This window comes from Gopherus evgoodei, chromosome 7, assembly GCF_007399415.2.
Source record: "Gopherus evgoodei ecotype Sinaloan lineage chromosome 7, rGopEvg1_v1.p, whole genome shotgun sequence".
NCBI lineage: Eukaryota > Metazoa > Chordata > Testudines > Testudinidae > Gopherus > Gopherus evgoodei.
In genome coordinates this window covers 112,327,731-112,345,335 of record NC_044328.1, presented here as the reverse complement: position 1 = coordinate 112,345,335, position 17,605 = coordinate 112,327,731, and the positions used below count along the sequence as shown (strand labels likewise).

Sequence of the window (17,605 nt, the reverse complement as noted above, 5' to 3'; positions counted from 1 at the left end):
GAGATGACCTCATGCTGTCCAGCCTGATGACCAATGTATTATATTCCCGGCAGTCTCTGGTCCTGCCCCCCCACCCCCAGCTCTGCCAAAATACTGCAGCAACACTGCTCCCAGCTCTTTGGATTCCTTTTTTTTTTTTCCTCCAGACTGTTGGCCGCCACACAGAGAATGTCGTGTACTGCAGTCAATAGAGCACTAAGTGTCTCTGCTCTGTCTTTCTGTCTCTTTGTCTAGCCATCAATTCTGGCTGAGGGCACTGCACCGTTCATATATAAATGGCGGGATTCAGCCACATAAGTTCCTGTAGCATAAGTGTTCTGTGACCAGTTCAAGACATTTGGGGCTTGTTGTATCTCAGTAGTAAAGAATTCAATGGAAAGGAGGGGGCATTTAAGAGCTGATTGCTTATTCTATATATATTTGCCACAGTGCCATGAATGCCTCTTCAATGAATGTAGGACACAGTTTCATCATAAGCCCCATTGGGTAAAGAGCACCAGCTGGAAAAACAATTGGAGATCCTGATATACTGTGCCATGAGCTCGGCACTCCAGAGGGCGCCACAGCCAGCCCTACTGGTAGCGCTGAGGCATAAGTCTTCGACAGCTGAGCACGTGGGTGTGTGCACACCCACAAGGGAATTGACATGAGCAAGCACTCGAAGAAGAACAATTGTAGATCCTGTTGGAGCTCTGATAGCTTCCAAAGGACACAATGATCTACTCCATTGTCACAAGCTCACTTAGAAGTAGCCAGGCCACCCTGCCCAGCAAAGTTGACATCATACTACGACTGTGGGGCCAAATCCTCATTTTTTACTCCCATCGAGTTTTACCTCAAGCTCTGGGTCCTAGAGAGGATCACAGCTTGATAGCCTGCTATGCTGTGCAGCGCCACAGAAAAGAGATAGATGAAGCTGAAACTGAGGGCATCCAGTACTGGGCTGCAGGCATCTCAGAAAGATCTGCCCTGTGTACTGATGGGGCTGCCCATGTGTTTACAGCATTCCCAGGCAAAGAGGAGGTGTGTCATAGGCTGAAGCTGATTATCATCACTGATTGAACGCTTGATGCATTTCCAGGGATGGTGCTCCAGGAATGATGGGAACCACAATATTCTAGCTAGCCATGAAAAGCTTAACCCCACACTCATCTGTTCAGCGAGAGGTCCAAAATGTGCAGGCTGCAGGCTCTTTGCACCTCCTCAGAGCTAACCCTGATTCCACTTCCCATCACTAAAAACAAAGGTCACCTGTGAAATCACTGTGAAAGAGAGAGAAAAGCAAATTACCTCGACTTAGCGTGGTGTCCTTCTTATCTGATAAACTCATTGCCAGAGAGGCACCTTCAGGAATCTGAGGAGGACGAGAAGAACAAAGGTAAGGGATGTCAAGGAATACTCGGGATTATAGGTAAGCAAGGTAGCTCTGTAGCTGGGGCAGCCTTGTACTGGTGATGCAGCTGTGTTTGAGCAGCAAACATAAACTGCCATGCTCAAGATGACAACCACACCTCACGGAATAAAATGCTCTGACATTAGCCCCAGATTTAGGTGCCTAACTCCCAATATTTCAATGACATCAACGGGAGTTAGGCACCTAAATACCTTTGAGCATCTGGGCCCTAGTGACTAATGACACAGGTGCCTTGCCACTTTCAGGGCAAGGCTCACACTTCATCTCTTTCTCCAGGCTAAGAAGACGGATGGGAGAATAGTCTTCGCTAGAAGCGTGAAGCAATACACTATCTGGATTTGACTGATGCCAAGCAAGAAATGAAATGCTCTGTGTGTGTGTGCGTTTGTGTGTGCATGCGTGTGTTTAGTGCAAGCTCCTCTGGTGGGGAAACTATTGTTATTTCTAAATAAAGAGAGAAAGGATGGTTAGTGTGCTAATCTGTGACTTGGGTCCAATTTTCTGCTCTGCCACAGACTTCCTGTGACTGTGGGCAAATCACTTGGGCTCTCTGTGCCTCAGTTTCCTGTCTGTAAAATGGGGATAACAGTATGTCCCTTCTTCGCTGAATAAACACCTTAAAGACAGTGATGTGCTCCAATACTATGGTACTGGAGGCCATATAAGTATCTAAGATAGATAAATGGTTCTAGAAACCATGGTGATGGACACCTCAGATTTATGTATTAAAGTAACAACACATCAGATTATTCAAAAGAAAAGACAATGGCTTTTCACATTTAGATGCTTTCACTCCCAAGGAAGAATGCCACCAAATTTAGATTGTCAGCTCTTCAGGGCAGGGCAAGTCTTTTTGTTCTGTTTTTGTGCAGCACCTAGCACAATGGGGCCGTGGTCCCTGAATGGTGCACGGAGGTACTAGCTCAGTAATAGTGATCAAAATGTTTCACTTTTGGTTTTCCATGCACTGTGCTGCAGTGCAGGTGGGTTGTGCTTCCAGCATTCCAGGGCTACGTGGAAATCAAGAATCCAATAAAAACTCCAGTTTTCATTTAGTTTTAAAAGCAAAAAGGGCCAAGAAAACATCTCCGTTCAGATCCATTTTTGATGAAATCACATGTAACCTACATTTTAGGCTTCAGCTCCTTGACAGTGTCACTTTAAGTGGAACGTCCTGTTACAAAAACAAACTGCTCCCATTTGTGGGCCAGAGCCTGCTCTCAGGACAGTCAATGGCAACTCTATCATAGATTTCAGTGGGAGCAGGGAACGGGAGTGCTATGATGTTAATCAGCATGGATGGTGGCCATTGGGAATAGGAGCCTTTTATGTTGTTAGTAATAACTTGTTTTGCATGAAGAGCATTTAATTAATCTCAGTGTGTTGCAATATTAATAAGTTTCTTGCCAGGGCTGATGTCTGTTCCCCGGAAGCTCTCATGGAGCCATGGCAACCTTCCTGCTTGTCTCTGCTAATCCTCCTTGGAAAGGGAAAGTCCCTGAGGACAGACTGGCTGGAAGGAAGTGAAGTCCCTCTGTGAGCACTTGCAGTTTTACCTTGTAATGGGCTAAAGTGTTGAGCTTCTTTCTGCCATCCTCCATCACTGAAGTGTCATCGAGGTCCCGCAGGACGTAGCTGTCAGTGCTTGTGGCAAACCATTCTAAATACAGACAAGGGAGTTAATGCAAAGCCAGCCTGAGCAGGGCACGTGTACCTTGGCTTGGAGTAATGTGTGCTTAGATGCCACATTCAATGTAGAGAACAGGTGCTTGGAGGTGCTGGGGGCTCTGCTGTTCCATGTGACTGGAACACAGCTGCTTCTCACAGGTCTGTGGTAGGAAAGTGTTCAGGATTAACTCGAGAAGTGGGCAGTGCAGTTTCCTGGTTTAGGGCAGGAAGGTGAACTGGGGCTGAGCCCAACTGGACTGAGGGAGGTGCAGAGGGTTCTGACCATCTCACCAGGTGTTCAGAGACACTGCAAGTGTGCAGCCCTGTCAGTCTCCATCCGACATAAATTCTCCACTGCGCACAGTAATCTGACCCACTCCGCACAGCGCACAAGCGGGAGGGCTGTGCGGTGTGGGCAGAGAGTGGGGATTGCTGTGCCTGGGCTTCATTTTACCAGATTCCGGACCCGAATGCCAGTGTGCATCAGCCAATGGAGAAAAAGCAAAGTGTTCCCGCCTTCTGCAGGATTACCAGGAGACATGTACCGGGGCACCAGCTAGTGGAGAGCAGAGTGAGGGGCAGGATTGCTACTTGGTGCACATCTTGCCCTCTGCATGGGCATTGCTTAGCGAGGCTTTGGCCATGGTGAATGTCACCCCTTTGTGGCTACCTGTGACACTGAATTCCAAGGGCCATGTAAACGTCTCCATTTTTCCCTGAGTGCACTTGCCTAGTGTGGCACCCATGGCCACACTCACCATTCCAAGTCAATTGGCATGGGGAGCAGGGCCGGGCAACACCTTGGCCATCTACTGACAAAGAGCTGAACAGGACATAGCTGTTTCTTAACTTTCCCTTTCATTGTTAGGGCCTGGATCACACCTGGCTCCCTGGAAAAAGAGATGGCCCATAGGCCAGGGTTTCTCAAACAGGGGTCGCCGCTTCTGTAGGGAAAGCCCCTGGCTGGCCCCGTCTGCAGGTCCAGCCGATTGCGGCTCCCACTGGCTGTGGATCGCTGCTCCGGGCCAATGGGAGCTGCTGGAATGGCCCCATTGGCCTGGAGCAGCAATCCGCGGCCAGTGGGAGCCGCAATCAGCTGGACCTGCGGACAAGGCGGGTAAACAAACTTGCCCGCCAGGGGCTTTCCCTACAGAAGCGGCGACCTCTGTTTGAGAAACCCTGCCATAGGTAGATAAAAGAAATGTCTTAGTCTATGCCCAGACTAGTGCTGGTAAGGCGATGAATGTTACCCATTAGTATGCAGATAACAGTGTCCGGAATTGAGAGTAAGATAGCCCATGCTGGGCTGAGCAATACACACAGGGGCCAGACGAGAGGAGGGCAGGGTTTAAGAAGGTGCAAGTTAAAATACCTCTCCAATGTCCTAGGCTTTTCTCCTGTCCACTTGCTGTGTACATAACACCAGCTTCTCCTGTCCTAATGTACAGCACTTCACACAACAGTCAAATCAACTGTAATTTGGCCCTATGACTCATTCCCAGGGATCGCTGTTCCCCTGGAACGGGCTCTACTTCCTCTGGGTATGCCCCCTCTCTATCCACCCAACTGGCCAATGCCAAGAGCTGATAGCTGCTCTGCCTGACAGTGGGCACCATCCTGTACACAGTGAGCTCCTCCACCCTTAAAATAAGGACTGGCATTTCTCAAGGGAAAAGAGTCCTTACCAAGGTCAACATCTTCTACTCTTGGCCACTGGGAGTATGGGACATTCTTGCAAAAAGCTTCAAGGATCTTCTCTTTAACTTGACTTAGAGTATCTGTGTCCATGACCCGAACACTCAGAGAGTCCATGCCGCAGCCTTGGAAGGACACATTGAGGTTCTGTGGGGAGAGGCAGAGTTAGAGTTGGGGTGATCTGTAATGGATGGGGATGATCCATAATGGGCTGTTGATTCCCAAGGACACCAAGAGGTTGCAGGGCACGTACTGTTTTTATAGGTACATTCCATGCATCGTGCTGCTACAAATCCCACTGAACAGAATCTCTGTCTGAGTCTCAGTGCTGGTGAAAGATGCTGATTTACAGCCCTGGAGACTGAGGGCCCCTGTTTATTCACAGAGCTAGGGGTGCATGAGGAGCAACAGTGCAAGCTTCCCCCACTCTGCTCTGCTAAAGGGCCTTAGCCCTGCTCCACAGGGACCACCTCTAAGGGTGAGAGGGCTGTTCAGTCTCCATGGCCATTCATGTCCTGCTGAGACTGGTGACAAGGGAGACAGTCAGTGCCCATTGTTGTGACTTCCTGCAATACTATGAATGGACTCTCTCAGTTGCATAAAGGTTTTGTTGTATCAGCCGTTGGGTCAAGTTTAGTACTGGGGTAAGTGGGGGCAGTGACATAGGAGTCGATGAAGCTGTGCTACCTTATGGAAGGGGTAAATTGGCCCATTGTGCAGGACATAGTGAAAACCAGCCAATCACAGGACAGCAAAAGTGACGGCTATCTTCTGGGAGAACAGGACAGTGTGGAGCGTATCCTATTCTCCCCCATGGTGAAGCTACCAATGAAGTCAAAGGAAGAGCGACACCGGCTCACATTCTGGGTATCCAATCACACTGCTCCTCCCAACACAAGCTGGGCTGATCCAGTATTCCAATTCAAATCCCACTTCCAGTCAAAATTGCTCCAGCCTCTCCCTCATCCCCCTAATACCATCAGCTTGATTTCAAACGAGCTTCGGCACCACCTCCCATTTTGCACCACACTGTTATAGGTGTTGTTTTTGTATCTCTGTTAACAGCAGGCCACTTAAAAGCACGCCTGACAATTACAGCTGGAATTTTCACAGGAGCTCAGTGGCGTTAGGTGCCCAACTTCTTTTGGCTCCTTTGCAAGTCCCAGCCTAATGTGTCAATGGAAGCATACACACCAAGAATGCATGGCAAAGAGCATGGAATACGTGAATACATAGGCAGAGTCAAAGGGAAAAGTTTGCCCCTGGCATCTAATGACAGGTCGTTTTTTTTCAAGGTGAAATGTGCAGCCAGATTTCAAACCAGCTTCAGTTACCATCATTTGGGGGCTTGGCAGGGAGTATGAACTAATCCAGGACTCACTCTGCTTCAAGCTGCCTACCTTGCTCTGGCTTATTTCTGTTACTTGCAAGCAAAGGGTCAGCAACACTCCCCCACTCAAACTCATGACATTACCATCTCTGCTGAGAAAGTTAATAGCCAGAGTCCTGCTGCTAATCCTCCTTAGTCTGAGCAGTGAATTACAGGTCAATTGAAAAAGTAACCTGCAGAGATGCAGCTAAGGACATAGAGTCAAAACCTGCTCTTAGTCACACTGGTGTACATCTGTGGCCTCACTGATTTTAGTGGAGCTGCTCCAGGTTTCCCCCACTGATATCAAACGCAGAATTTGGGCCAGGGTGGATAGGCCTGTCTCCTGCATTCTCTGTCAGACTGGTGGTAACAAAGTCTTTTTGAATATACCTTTTGTCTGACTTATTCCTGAGAGGCATTTTACAGGATTACTTTTCAGCAGGATTCCTATATCATCCTGTATAAAAGCCTTCATACTAAACCTGCAACTTTATAGCTAGCAACTTCTCATTGGCAATGAAGTCACTGACTTGCCAGAAACTGTAAAGAGGAGACACTCTTTGTTCTTTAATCCTCTGACTGCCAGAGAACAATATCTATCTATTTAGCATCACCCCCGATCTGGGCCAATCAGATGGACTCTGCAAGAGCCAGGTTCAATATGTTCCTTGTCTAGGTTGTTGCATGCCTGATTTTGAAACAGGCAGGGTCACCACTGCACATGAAACGTGCCTACACCACTGCATGTCTAACATGCACGATTATCACAATTAGATGTGCAAACTGGGTAATAGCATTTGCAGAGGAGGGTGAATCATTTACACACCCAATAATCTGATCTGACTGTGCGATCAAAGGAATGACACATGCAATTGAAGGTGCAAAATTACACACATACTTTGCGAGTACAGTTGAACAGCTATCTCTTTTTAAACATCAGCCTCTACAGTTTTCTTGGTCAAACATTTTTAAATTGCCTTTCAGGCTTTTGCAGAATCCTGACATGGTATCACGTGAGGGGTTCAAGACTCACTTACCCTTGGCTTTGCCTCAATGTTCTCTCTCAGCAGCCATTCTTCATTGAGAGTATACCTGGCTTTTCCCGTGATGGCATCAATGGAACCCTTGTTGATCTGCTGTTTGATAGCACAGAGCAACAGGAAGAAGGGCTCTCCGACTGTCTCCTGGGGAAAGAAAAGGAAAGGAAGTGGGTAACCAGGAATCAATTAAATTAAATCCTTCAAACTACATGGTCCTTGAAGACAGGGTCTGCACAGATGCACCAGATAACATAGTGATTTCACCCTGCAAGGTCCCAGACACCTCTGGAGTTGGAAGTGTCTGCTGTTTAAGGGACTGATCCATGCCAGGTGCTGAGAAATCCCTGGAAAGAGCTCAGCACCCTCAACTCCCAATGAATTCTTGCACTTCACAGTAACAGTACCTGGCAACAATACACAATGCATCAGTTTAGGACAGGAAGTGAAGAAGGATGTCACACCCAGCTGAAGTCACATGGAGGGAATTTTAGAGAGGCAGGATGTGATACCCCAAATCAGGCTGACTAACTCCTACAAGAAGTGCTGCCACAAATGGGACATGGCTTTATGTCTCATAACCAGAATGCAGTATTTATATGGTTTAAAATATATTGACAAAATAGTATATAATATAGCACATTGAGCACAAATATAAGCTCTGCGGGGCAGGGACTCACTTTCACTATGCATTCGTACAGTCCCTACCACAATGGAACCCTGTTCATTATAGTAGTATCCTAACAACAAATAGCAATACCTTCCTGCTAGTTTCAAGCCAGTTCATCTGAACATATTTACAGCAACATTTCTGATCCATTTACTCCAGCTACACAGATGCACTAGAGAATGATGATCTATTTCCTTAAAAAAAATTTCAGTGCTGGAGTACATCCCATCCACGCTAACGTTCATGTGTTAGTTCTTCCAAATGAAGCAAGTGTAAATTATTGCACTTATGTTTTTCTAAGCATCACATATACACATGCACGCACAGACATACACATATGCACAACCCTGCCATTTGAAACTCTACCCAAGACAACTGATATCTGATTATTCTGACATTTCTGAACCATGAGATGCTACAGCCTGTTCAATCTGCTTCTTAATTAAGACTTGGTGAGTCTTCTATTCCAAATGCCTTATAATTGCTAAAGCAATTAGTTTGATGTCAGTTCTGATTCTGCTGCATTCAGTACAGTTGATGATACGACACTACAATATGGGTGTAGGTGGGCATACACCATCTGTACCATGGTGCATATCTTTAACTTTCCAAGGCTGACATTTCTAATGAAGCTGGAAAGTTTACTTGGGGCTGCTGTGGAAGTTTAACAACTTTCTGTAACATTCCTCCTGAATGGGGGGGTAACATGCTAGTTATCCTAAAGGCACATGCAGGAATGCATGGCTGTGCACTGGGAAAGGTGTTTAGGAGGAACTGGTTGTGCTTTTAAGGATTGGGAAAAGTTGCAGGGCTTGACTAGAGATGTGAAAATGAGAAGGCATGGAGAGGACTTTGGTGAAAGGAGAATTCATAGCCATCATGCAAGAGGATGACATTGATGCTGAGAGAGTTTCGACAGGAACATGCAAATGTCACCTGCCTGCATCATTATATGATTTGGGGTTGTGTGGGGGCCTATAAATTAACCTCATTGCATTCAGTGTTCCTAAAGCTGGCATTGCTATTGTGAATCAGGACTTCCTCTGTTTTACACAGCATGTGATCATGTATTTATAGGGAATGGTCACAGGTGCTCAGTTCAGATCTGGGATTTGAACTCCATCCCCTGAAAGGTGGAAGGTGCTTGAACCCTGGATTTAGATTCAGCCTGTTACAGAAAGAAGGGCCAGTCATGAAAGCTGCATCTGGATCCTGATTCAGATTCAAACCCTCCTCTCCCGCCAAAGTTTAGGACAGGTGGTTCGATCTGGTTCAAGACTCATCTCTGTCCACATATCATGACTGCATATCTTGCTTCCACTTCTCAGGCTCTTCAAAAACCTCAGCTAGAGTTAAATTACATCTTAGTCATAAAGCTGCCTCCAAAGCCAGCAAAAGCTTATTGTGTGAGAGTTCTACTGGTAGATTAGCTATTTACTACTTGGTTCCAACCTACTATAGTGTGTTGAGTTAAGCTGATCATGTGGCAAATTTTTGTGTACATGAATATACCATGGAGGGAGAATGGCCCAAGAAATTGAAATGGTATATCAGATTCTGCTTTAGCATAAAAGATCATGGTCTAACATCCAAGAGTAATAACACAGAAAATAAACTACAATGCTCAGCCTGTTAGATTCTATTACTGTGATTGGCTCTTAAGCTTTAAAATCCAGAAACCATGGGCTGTTGTGGAAATCTGCAAAAACATTAATCAGACAGAAAATTTCAAAGATGGGAAAAGGAGGCTGGCAGGCAGGCACTGAAGATAATATGGCTAATTTGGAAATCTGGACTATTGCTGGGAAACCAGTTTGGAAATGAGTCAAAAACCGCTGTTGGACTCAGCTACTTTTGGGGGAAGAAAATGAACTAGCAAAGATCAGTGCTGATTCAGGAGAAAAAATAGATTTTTTTTCAAAAAGCACATTTTCCCCTCCTTCCCCAGTTAGGAATGTATTTTAATTAGACTTTAAAAAAAATTTTCTGACTGCAGTGTTATGGGCTCTTAAAATTACCTTGGGCACCAAAATAACTTTACAGTAATACAAAGCACAGTAAAGGCTGGCATCATTTGAACTGTTCCACGCATGATGCATGGGGCTTAGTTTTTATATGCCTGGATTTCAAAAGTGACTTGGAAAAAAAATAAGATTCAGAGCACAAACGGGATTCACATGTTACTCCCGCATTAATGAGCTGATGTGTCATTAGAGATGTCCTCCTGGGAACATATTACAGACATTTCCAAAATGCTTGAGCAGAACAATGGAAAACTCCTGTTTATTCCAAGTGCCCAGTACTAGGAAGTTCCCACCAAAGTTTCAGGCTAAATGAGTGCTTGCCATATGAGGACAGAGGATACTCTATGTTAGAGATGGACCCCAACCCCCACCCCCAGATCTAAAGACACCCCATGCTGTTTTGGATTTCCACTTTTGTACTGACTCCCTATCTGTGTCATGGAAAGAACCAAAGCCCAGATCCATCCATCCCTACAGGTTTTGGGGAAATTGGGATCGGGACCCAGATCTGAACATTTTATTCCAGGTCCATCTCTAGCTAATTACTGTGACATTAACTTTCATTTTCACATACTCTCCACATTTCCTGGGTCTGTCAGGGACTAGACAGCAAAGTGCTGAAATAACACCCGGGAAAGGATCTTCTTTCATATTTCCTGTATAATCATAAGTATGCAGTACTGACACGGATAATTTCATCTAGATCGCCAGTTCAGTTCTGCAGTCAGTTCAGATCATTTGGATAAGCTTTCCATACACATCCAAACTTCTAGATACTTCTCTGACCTTCATCCAAACCTCCTGTGATTTTGCCATCATATGTCCCGAATCTACCAAGACGAATTCCCCCTTATCACAATAACAACTCCACTCACTACAGAGGTGCTGCCTTAAATTTAGGCTACTGGTGATTATGGTCATTCTGAATTTTGTAAGGATCTCTTCTCCATTTGCAGACAACTTCTCAAATCTTTCTTTGCTGCAACTCAAATGGATGGGCTGTTTGGCAGAACATTAATATAAAACAAATGTTTAAACCGTGTAATGTTAACTTACGAGGGAAAATACAAGCAGTTGGAATTTTTCCGCTGTACAGTGTAAGGGGCCTTTTATAGCAGCTGTTTCAAATAGACATTGTGATTAATGGGGATAATTCAGGAACTAAAAACAGACCCATCGTCACATAAGTCTCATGGCCCAGTGCTACAAGGGGGCTGGTAAATTTCTTTACCAAAGACCAGCTGTGTAAAGGGAAGCACATTTGTTTCACAGACATTAGGTGCACAATGGAGGTGTCTGTCTATCACTGGTAATTTAAATCTCAGACTTTGGGCCAAAACAGCATTGGTGTAAATTCATCTGACTTCAGAATATCTGCATTCAGTTATGCCAGGATTTGATCCTGAGACTCTCCTTTATTCCTGCCCTACACAGTTTACTTGTGCGGTTCTGGGTTCCCCTCTGTCCTTTGCCACAATCAGGCCAAGGCTGGTGTGGGAGCCAGGGCCAGCTCCAGGCACCAGTGCAGCAAACTGTTGCTTGCGGCGGCCAAGGCGAAGGGGTGGCACGTCCAGCTCTTCGGTGGCATTTCAGCTGTGGGTCCCTCAGTCCCTCTTGGAGGGAAGGACTGGCCGCCGAAGAATGAAGCTGTGCTGTAGAGCAGCCACCCAAGTGCAGCTGATCACAGCTTTTTTTTTTCCCCCTCTTTGCTGCTTGGGGTTGCAAAAGAGCTGGAGCCGGCCCTGGTGGGAGCATTCTCCTTTGGAACTCCTGCCACCTAGAATGGACTCCCTAGATCTCCCCATCTCGTCTCTCTTTTCACATCTCTGCAGGAAACTCACTGTTTTCCTTTGACTGTCTCCTAACTTCTGTCTCCCACTGCAAAGCATTCTGGGAGGGAGATGATTAGAAAGACACTGTAGAACAAAGCTGTGTTGCACTGTAACCACAAATGTTTATTTTTCAGAAAGTGGAAAACACTCTGTGGTGAAAAGTAGAACAATAGCTTTTATTTTCATAGGTTCAGGTACACCACATAGATCAAGTGGTGGAACAAAGCCACAAGTGAATTACGTTAGCCTGTCCCAAAGGAGTGAAAACCAAAAGGGTCAGTCTACTTCTCATCACAGAGCCTTTTGCGTTATGAAGCATACTCAACACTTTTCATCTTTTCATGCTGGAAGTCAGTTCTCACAAGTAGGCCCAAACCTTCACTTCGTTACTGAACTCACTGGTACCAAGGTATTAAACCCTTTAAAGAAATAATAGCTTCTGCTAGTGCATAGAACGTCCAAACCACCAACATACACACACCGCAAGCCAGCCTCAAGACTGCATGATGCAGATGGAAAAAAGCGTCTAGCATAGCACCACCTTCTCTTTCTTAAATGCCAATGTCCCCGTGATTGAGAAACGGACACAAAACAGGTTTATTTTTTGTAAGTGTCCTAGGGCATGGATACCTGGTTTTCAGTGGTCAAGTGGGCTGTTATATCTGAGGCTTCAAAAGAAAAGTTAAATAAGCAGCATTTGAAAGTACTGTATTTGTGAGTACTTTAAGGGCCAAGCTCCCAAAAAGTGACCAGTGATTCTGGACACGCAACTTGAGACACCTTAAAGCTGCCTGATTTTCAGTAAGTGCTGAGTGCCCTCCCTTTAACGTATCTCAAGTCAGGTACCCAAAAATGGAGGCATCTAAAATCACTCAGCACTTTGAAAATCTTCTTGGCCAAGGTATTGATTGTTGTTATAGCTGAGACTAAACCAAACCTCTAGTACAGTATTCCTAAACATGGCCTGCAGTATTCAGCCTAGTGAGGTGGTGACCCTGTCAGATTTCATAGGTTCAAGCTAGATCAGTACTTGGCTAAGACACCTAGATGTTGCAGAAAGTTGTGCTGGTGGGTCACTAGGTGGTGCTCTTCAGAGTCGCTGCCACAGTGTGGGGTAAGGGTACTGTGTGGCTGGAGGGGCCACATTTTTAATGAGATGTCACACTTAGGTGTTAATCACCAGATAGACAAAATGTACAGCAACTGTGATAACTACTTAGATGGTTTGCCTGTTTTTCAGATGTGCTGAGCATCCACAAATTCAGCTGAAGACAATGGAAGCTATCTTTCACATTTATATTGTTAAATAGTACATGTAAAGGGACTGGACAGCATCAGTGGCTTGCTAGCCTTTCTTTCTCTTCATCTGCCCAATAGCCAAGAGCTATATTGCAGCTAAAGGATGGCTATTGGGCAGGGCCGCCCAGAGGATTCAGGGGGCCTGGGGCAAAGCAATTTCGGGGGCTCCTTCCATTAAAAAAAGTTGCAATACTATAGAAATGCCCCACTTCCCCCCTCTCCCCCAGCAGCCCTGCTATTGGGCAGATGAGGTGGTACCATCCCATTTCAACCAAAGCAGCTCGCTCTTCAGTTTCTTGCTATCTGCAGGTTTTCCCCAAACTCCACCAGGTCAGGTCTTCTCCCCAGAGCTCCACACAATTATAGCATTATCACAGTCCTCATTCAGTATGTGTCTACCGATAACATCTGTCTTTTATCTTCCTCTGTATTGGGATAAAGCCAGGGTGCAGATGGAAGGAACAAATCATTTACAAGCCAGCTTCATGTTTTATATTAACATCTATGAATCACAATCTGTGGCTCTCCTATTACAAAGAGCTGGGTCTGTGGACCAAGCACTATCTTCGAGATAAGCTTCCAGTCCCATTTGATGAGCAGAAGGTGTGATCAGTAGTCTCAATTCGTACGGGTTTCAATTGGTAGCTCTCTCACCCTTTGTACCGGACACACAGGAACGTACAAGCCACTTAAGAACCGCAAGCACTTTAAATTTCCTTTGTAAGCCATCCAAGACCCAAGTCCCATATGATAAAACTCAGCTTTTTTCTGAGAAAACTGTCTTGCACAATGTCCATTTCCAGAAGAAATTAGGCAGTTGCTCTGGGTTGTATCAGACACCGGCACATTTTCTTAGTCTCACATGTGGCCTTCACTCTCCAAAAGGAGAGAGCAGTAATTTTTTGCATATGGTTTAACTATATGCACAAAACCAAAAACCTAAATGTTTGCACTTTACAATTTCTGGACTTCCATCACCAATCACAGGTATAGTTCAAATTTCCTTAAATTTGTGATATACACCTCTACCTCGATATAATGCTGTCCTTGGAAGCCAAAAATCTTACCGCGTTATAGGTGAAACCACATTATATCGAACTTGCTTTGATCCACCGGTGTGTGCAGCCCCACCTGCCCGGAGCACTGCTTTACTGTGTTATATCCAAATTTGTGTTATATTGGGTTGGTTATATTGGGGTAGAGGTGTATTTCACATCCTGGGTATGTCTTTCAAACTTGTTTGGCATTTTAAACAAATTCATATTGGTCTTTTTTCTGCTCCTTTAGCGTTCACTTATTGAAAACATTTGTACCATTGAGTTTTAGTAGCCTGAGCACAGGTTGGATTTGCTTCCTGTGGATATTCACATCAATAACCCAATGGATCAGCTAAGAGCTTATCCATCAGCGATCAGAAACAATACCATCTGATTTATTTGACCAATCCCAACTAAGCATGAGCTTGAATTATGAATAGCAAGCTATAGCGTAAAGAAATATGGGGAAAAAGTCATTAAATAACATTGAATGGCAAATAAATCTGAGAAATGAGCAATCTGTTCACAGGGATTTTATGAATGGAAAAAGAGGCCAAAATTCAGCAAATGAAAGAGCTGTTCTAAATTATTTCCTAGTGGCTAGTAGGTAATGTATATACGGGACCTATATCTCAACAACCCCTGAAATCTAGTCCAGATACAGCTTTGGATTCTGTGCCCTGAGCCTCTCTGATTTAAAATAATACAATTGATGATGACACTCAAAATATAGGTAACTACACTATGGGTCTGAATCACCAGTATGACACCAGTGTAACTTCATTGACTTCAGTAGAGTAACTTCTGATTTACATCCAAGTATGTGAGATCATCAACAATATATTTTACATATACTGAACTATGTTAGAAAACTATCTAGGACAAGTTTTCAAAAGCAAACTACAAAATTGCAGGTACAGTTTTTCATGGCTAAAGTTTGTGCAGTCAAAATCCCTGATTTGTTCATGCAGGCAGCATTTGTATATGGAAATCCAGTATTTAGCCATCGAGCCAATTTGTATGGACAGATGCAGTGTGTATGCAGAAGGCTATGTTTCTTCTGTGGACACAAAAATTGGACTGTTGAAAAATTAGTCCAGCAAATTTGCAGTTTGGGCTGAAGCCTCTTGGAAATGAACAAGGAATGACAATGGCCTCAATTATCAATATTATGAAATCTGAGTAACTCTCGACTGAAATCTCAGAGCCAAACACCTGGAATTTTGGTGAAGTTCAGATCTGGAGCTGAATCTAACCTTTTCATCTTTGGTGCCTCTCTAGTTGAGTCACTAATGTTCCCATGGTTTTGGCTAAAGACCACCAGAAGAGATTTTCAGGGGAATAATCTCATCTTGATGCACTGCCATCCCTATTCAATCCAGTACTTTTTCTGATTGCAATTATGCAGACTATCAATCCTCAGGCTTCAGGTAGGGTGCCAGTTTAGGTTGGATGTATTCCTGGTGGTTTCATGACATGACATAATCTTTAATTAAAGATTAATCTTTAATTCCTGGAGACTCCAGGACAATCCTGGAGGGTTGGCAACCCTAGCTTCAGGACATAAAATGATCATCAGCTAGGACTGAAAGAAATCATGGTATGCATGGGCATATTATAGTACTGATCCCATGGTGAACACAGTAATTATAATTACTAAACAATTAGAGGAAATCTGGGGGGGTGCTTTTCAAAAACCTTTAGTTATTGGCCTAACTCGACTCCCACTGAAGTCAAAGTCCCATTTACTTCCATGTGATCAGAGTTAGGTTATTGCTCAGTTCTTCTGAAAATCCTACCGCTGAAGCATCAGGAATTGGCAAGTGCTGAAGACAGAACATGGAGCACAGGGACCACTGGTGTGTTCTGATATTGAAGTTATGTTCTTTTTATATTACAATGGGTAGATCCTTAACAACAGGAAGGGAAGAACGCTTTCAGGGATGGAAATCCAAGTCTCCAGCCTCTCCTGCCTCTCAGGACAGGCTCTGGTTGAAAAATACACTTTGGGCTTAAGAATATCAACAAGCAACTCAACAATGTTTTGCCTCAGGTGTTACAGGCTTCTCCTCAGTACTCTGTGCCCTTGCATTCAAAACGGAGAGGCACTGAACCATCAAAGAGTGATTGATGGGGCCATGAAAACTGGCTCAAAGAAACTAAGAATTGACTGGAACTTCTGTCAAAAACTCAAACCATTTTGGCAAACTAGCTTTTTTTAAAAAAAAATGATTCCCTCATGACTCTGCTCCACACCTTCCCAATGTATGGTGAAAAAACTGTTCCACTGGTGATTCTGGCCCTGAAAAACTAAGCCGTACCAGAAAGCTCAAGGTAAAATTTGATCTTGTGAGATTCCCAGCCCGGAGACACAGATAAAAGTGGAAAAACAGTGGAACTTTTGGCTGCCTGTTCAAACTGAACCTTGGAGTCTATTGAGGTTCACCCACTGCAAGTGACTAGGCTATAAGAAGTCATCTCAATGACTTGGTTTAACCAAACTTGTAGACACTTGGATCACCAGCTGACCTGTGTCTCCCATATTACACTCAGGTGGGCTATTCATAGCTAGAACAGCATCCATACTTATTTCTCTTACTCTGAGAAAGCTGTACATGCAGATGGACATCCAGTTGGTGAGCATCTTTTCCACCACAGACTCAGTCCTCCTCAGCATAAGCTTAGGGTTTTTGGAAGCTGAAGCATCTATGAGATCCACCAACAGGTCCTTCATGATGCTGGTGTAGTACTCCAGTTTTCCATGTAATGCAATGGTGAGCAAGGAAGCCAAGTTACACCTGAAAGAAGAGTTATAAATGATTCTAGGTTTGATTATACAAGACAATACAGTCAATTGGCATCAAAAGAATTCAAGGCCATGGCAATATGCCAGATCTTCTTCATGACACCTCTCAACTGCATTGAAGTTTCAAACTCTTTCAGTGCTCCTGGTTCTCATGTTGGATAACGCCACTCTTTAGCGGTATGAGATGCAAATCATATAAAACTAAACTAACCACTGTACTTTTTGGCGCTCCCCTGTATAACGGTGCAGTTTTACAGTAGAACTTCAGAGTTACGAACTCCTTGGGAATGGCGGTTGTAACTCTGACATTTCGTAACTCTGGCCAAAATGTAATAGTTGTTCTTTCAAAAGTTTACAACTGAACATTGACTTAATACAGCTTTGAAACTTTACTATGCAGAAGAAAAATGGTGCTTTCCCTTTATGTTTAATACAGTACTGTATTGTATTTGCGTTTCTTTTTTTAGACTCTGCTGTTTGCCTGATTGTGTACTTCTGGTGCCAAATGAGGTATGTGGCTGACTGGTCAGTTTGTAACTTTGGTGTAACTACAGAGACCCCAGATGGTTTTGGGTTTGGCAACACACTACAGAACCTTCATCTCCCAGGTTGTATAATCTAGGTCAGCAGCGGCAAAATACAGTGCACAGTGGCCTATGTGAAATGTGTTCATAGATCTCTGTTAAGTTCCTGGTAGGACAGGTGTCCATATCCCAAAACTGCCACTAACTGGCACCCTCTCTGGTAGTTC

General features: G+C 44.4%; 1 protein-coding gene across 1 annotated transcript in view; it reads right to left on the bottom strand.

The window, feature by feature from the left end:
- The window catches only part of PLXND1 (plexin D1), a 130,218-nt gene that overhangs the window by 18,393 nt on the left and 94,220 nt on the right, over positions 1-17,605 (bottom strand). Inside the window, exons 25-29 of the mRNA XM_030569990.1 lie at positions 16,648-16,846; positions 7,187-7,333; positions 4,768-4,924; positions 2,971-3,074; positions 1,291-1,354 (exon numbers count right to left, since the gene is read on the bottom strand). Coding sequence (XP_030425850.1) covers positions 1,291-1,354; positions 2,971-3,074; positions 4,768-4,924; positions 7,187-7,333; positions 16,648-16,846 — 671 coding nt within the window. The remainder of the gene's footprint in view (positions 1-1,290; positions 1,355-2,970; positions 3,075-4,767; positions 4,925-7,186; positions 7,334-16,647; positions 16,847-17,605) is intronic.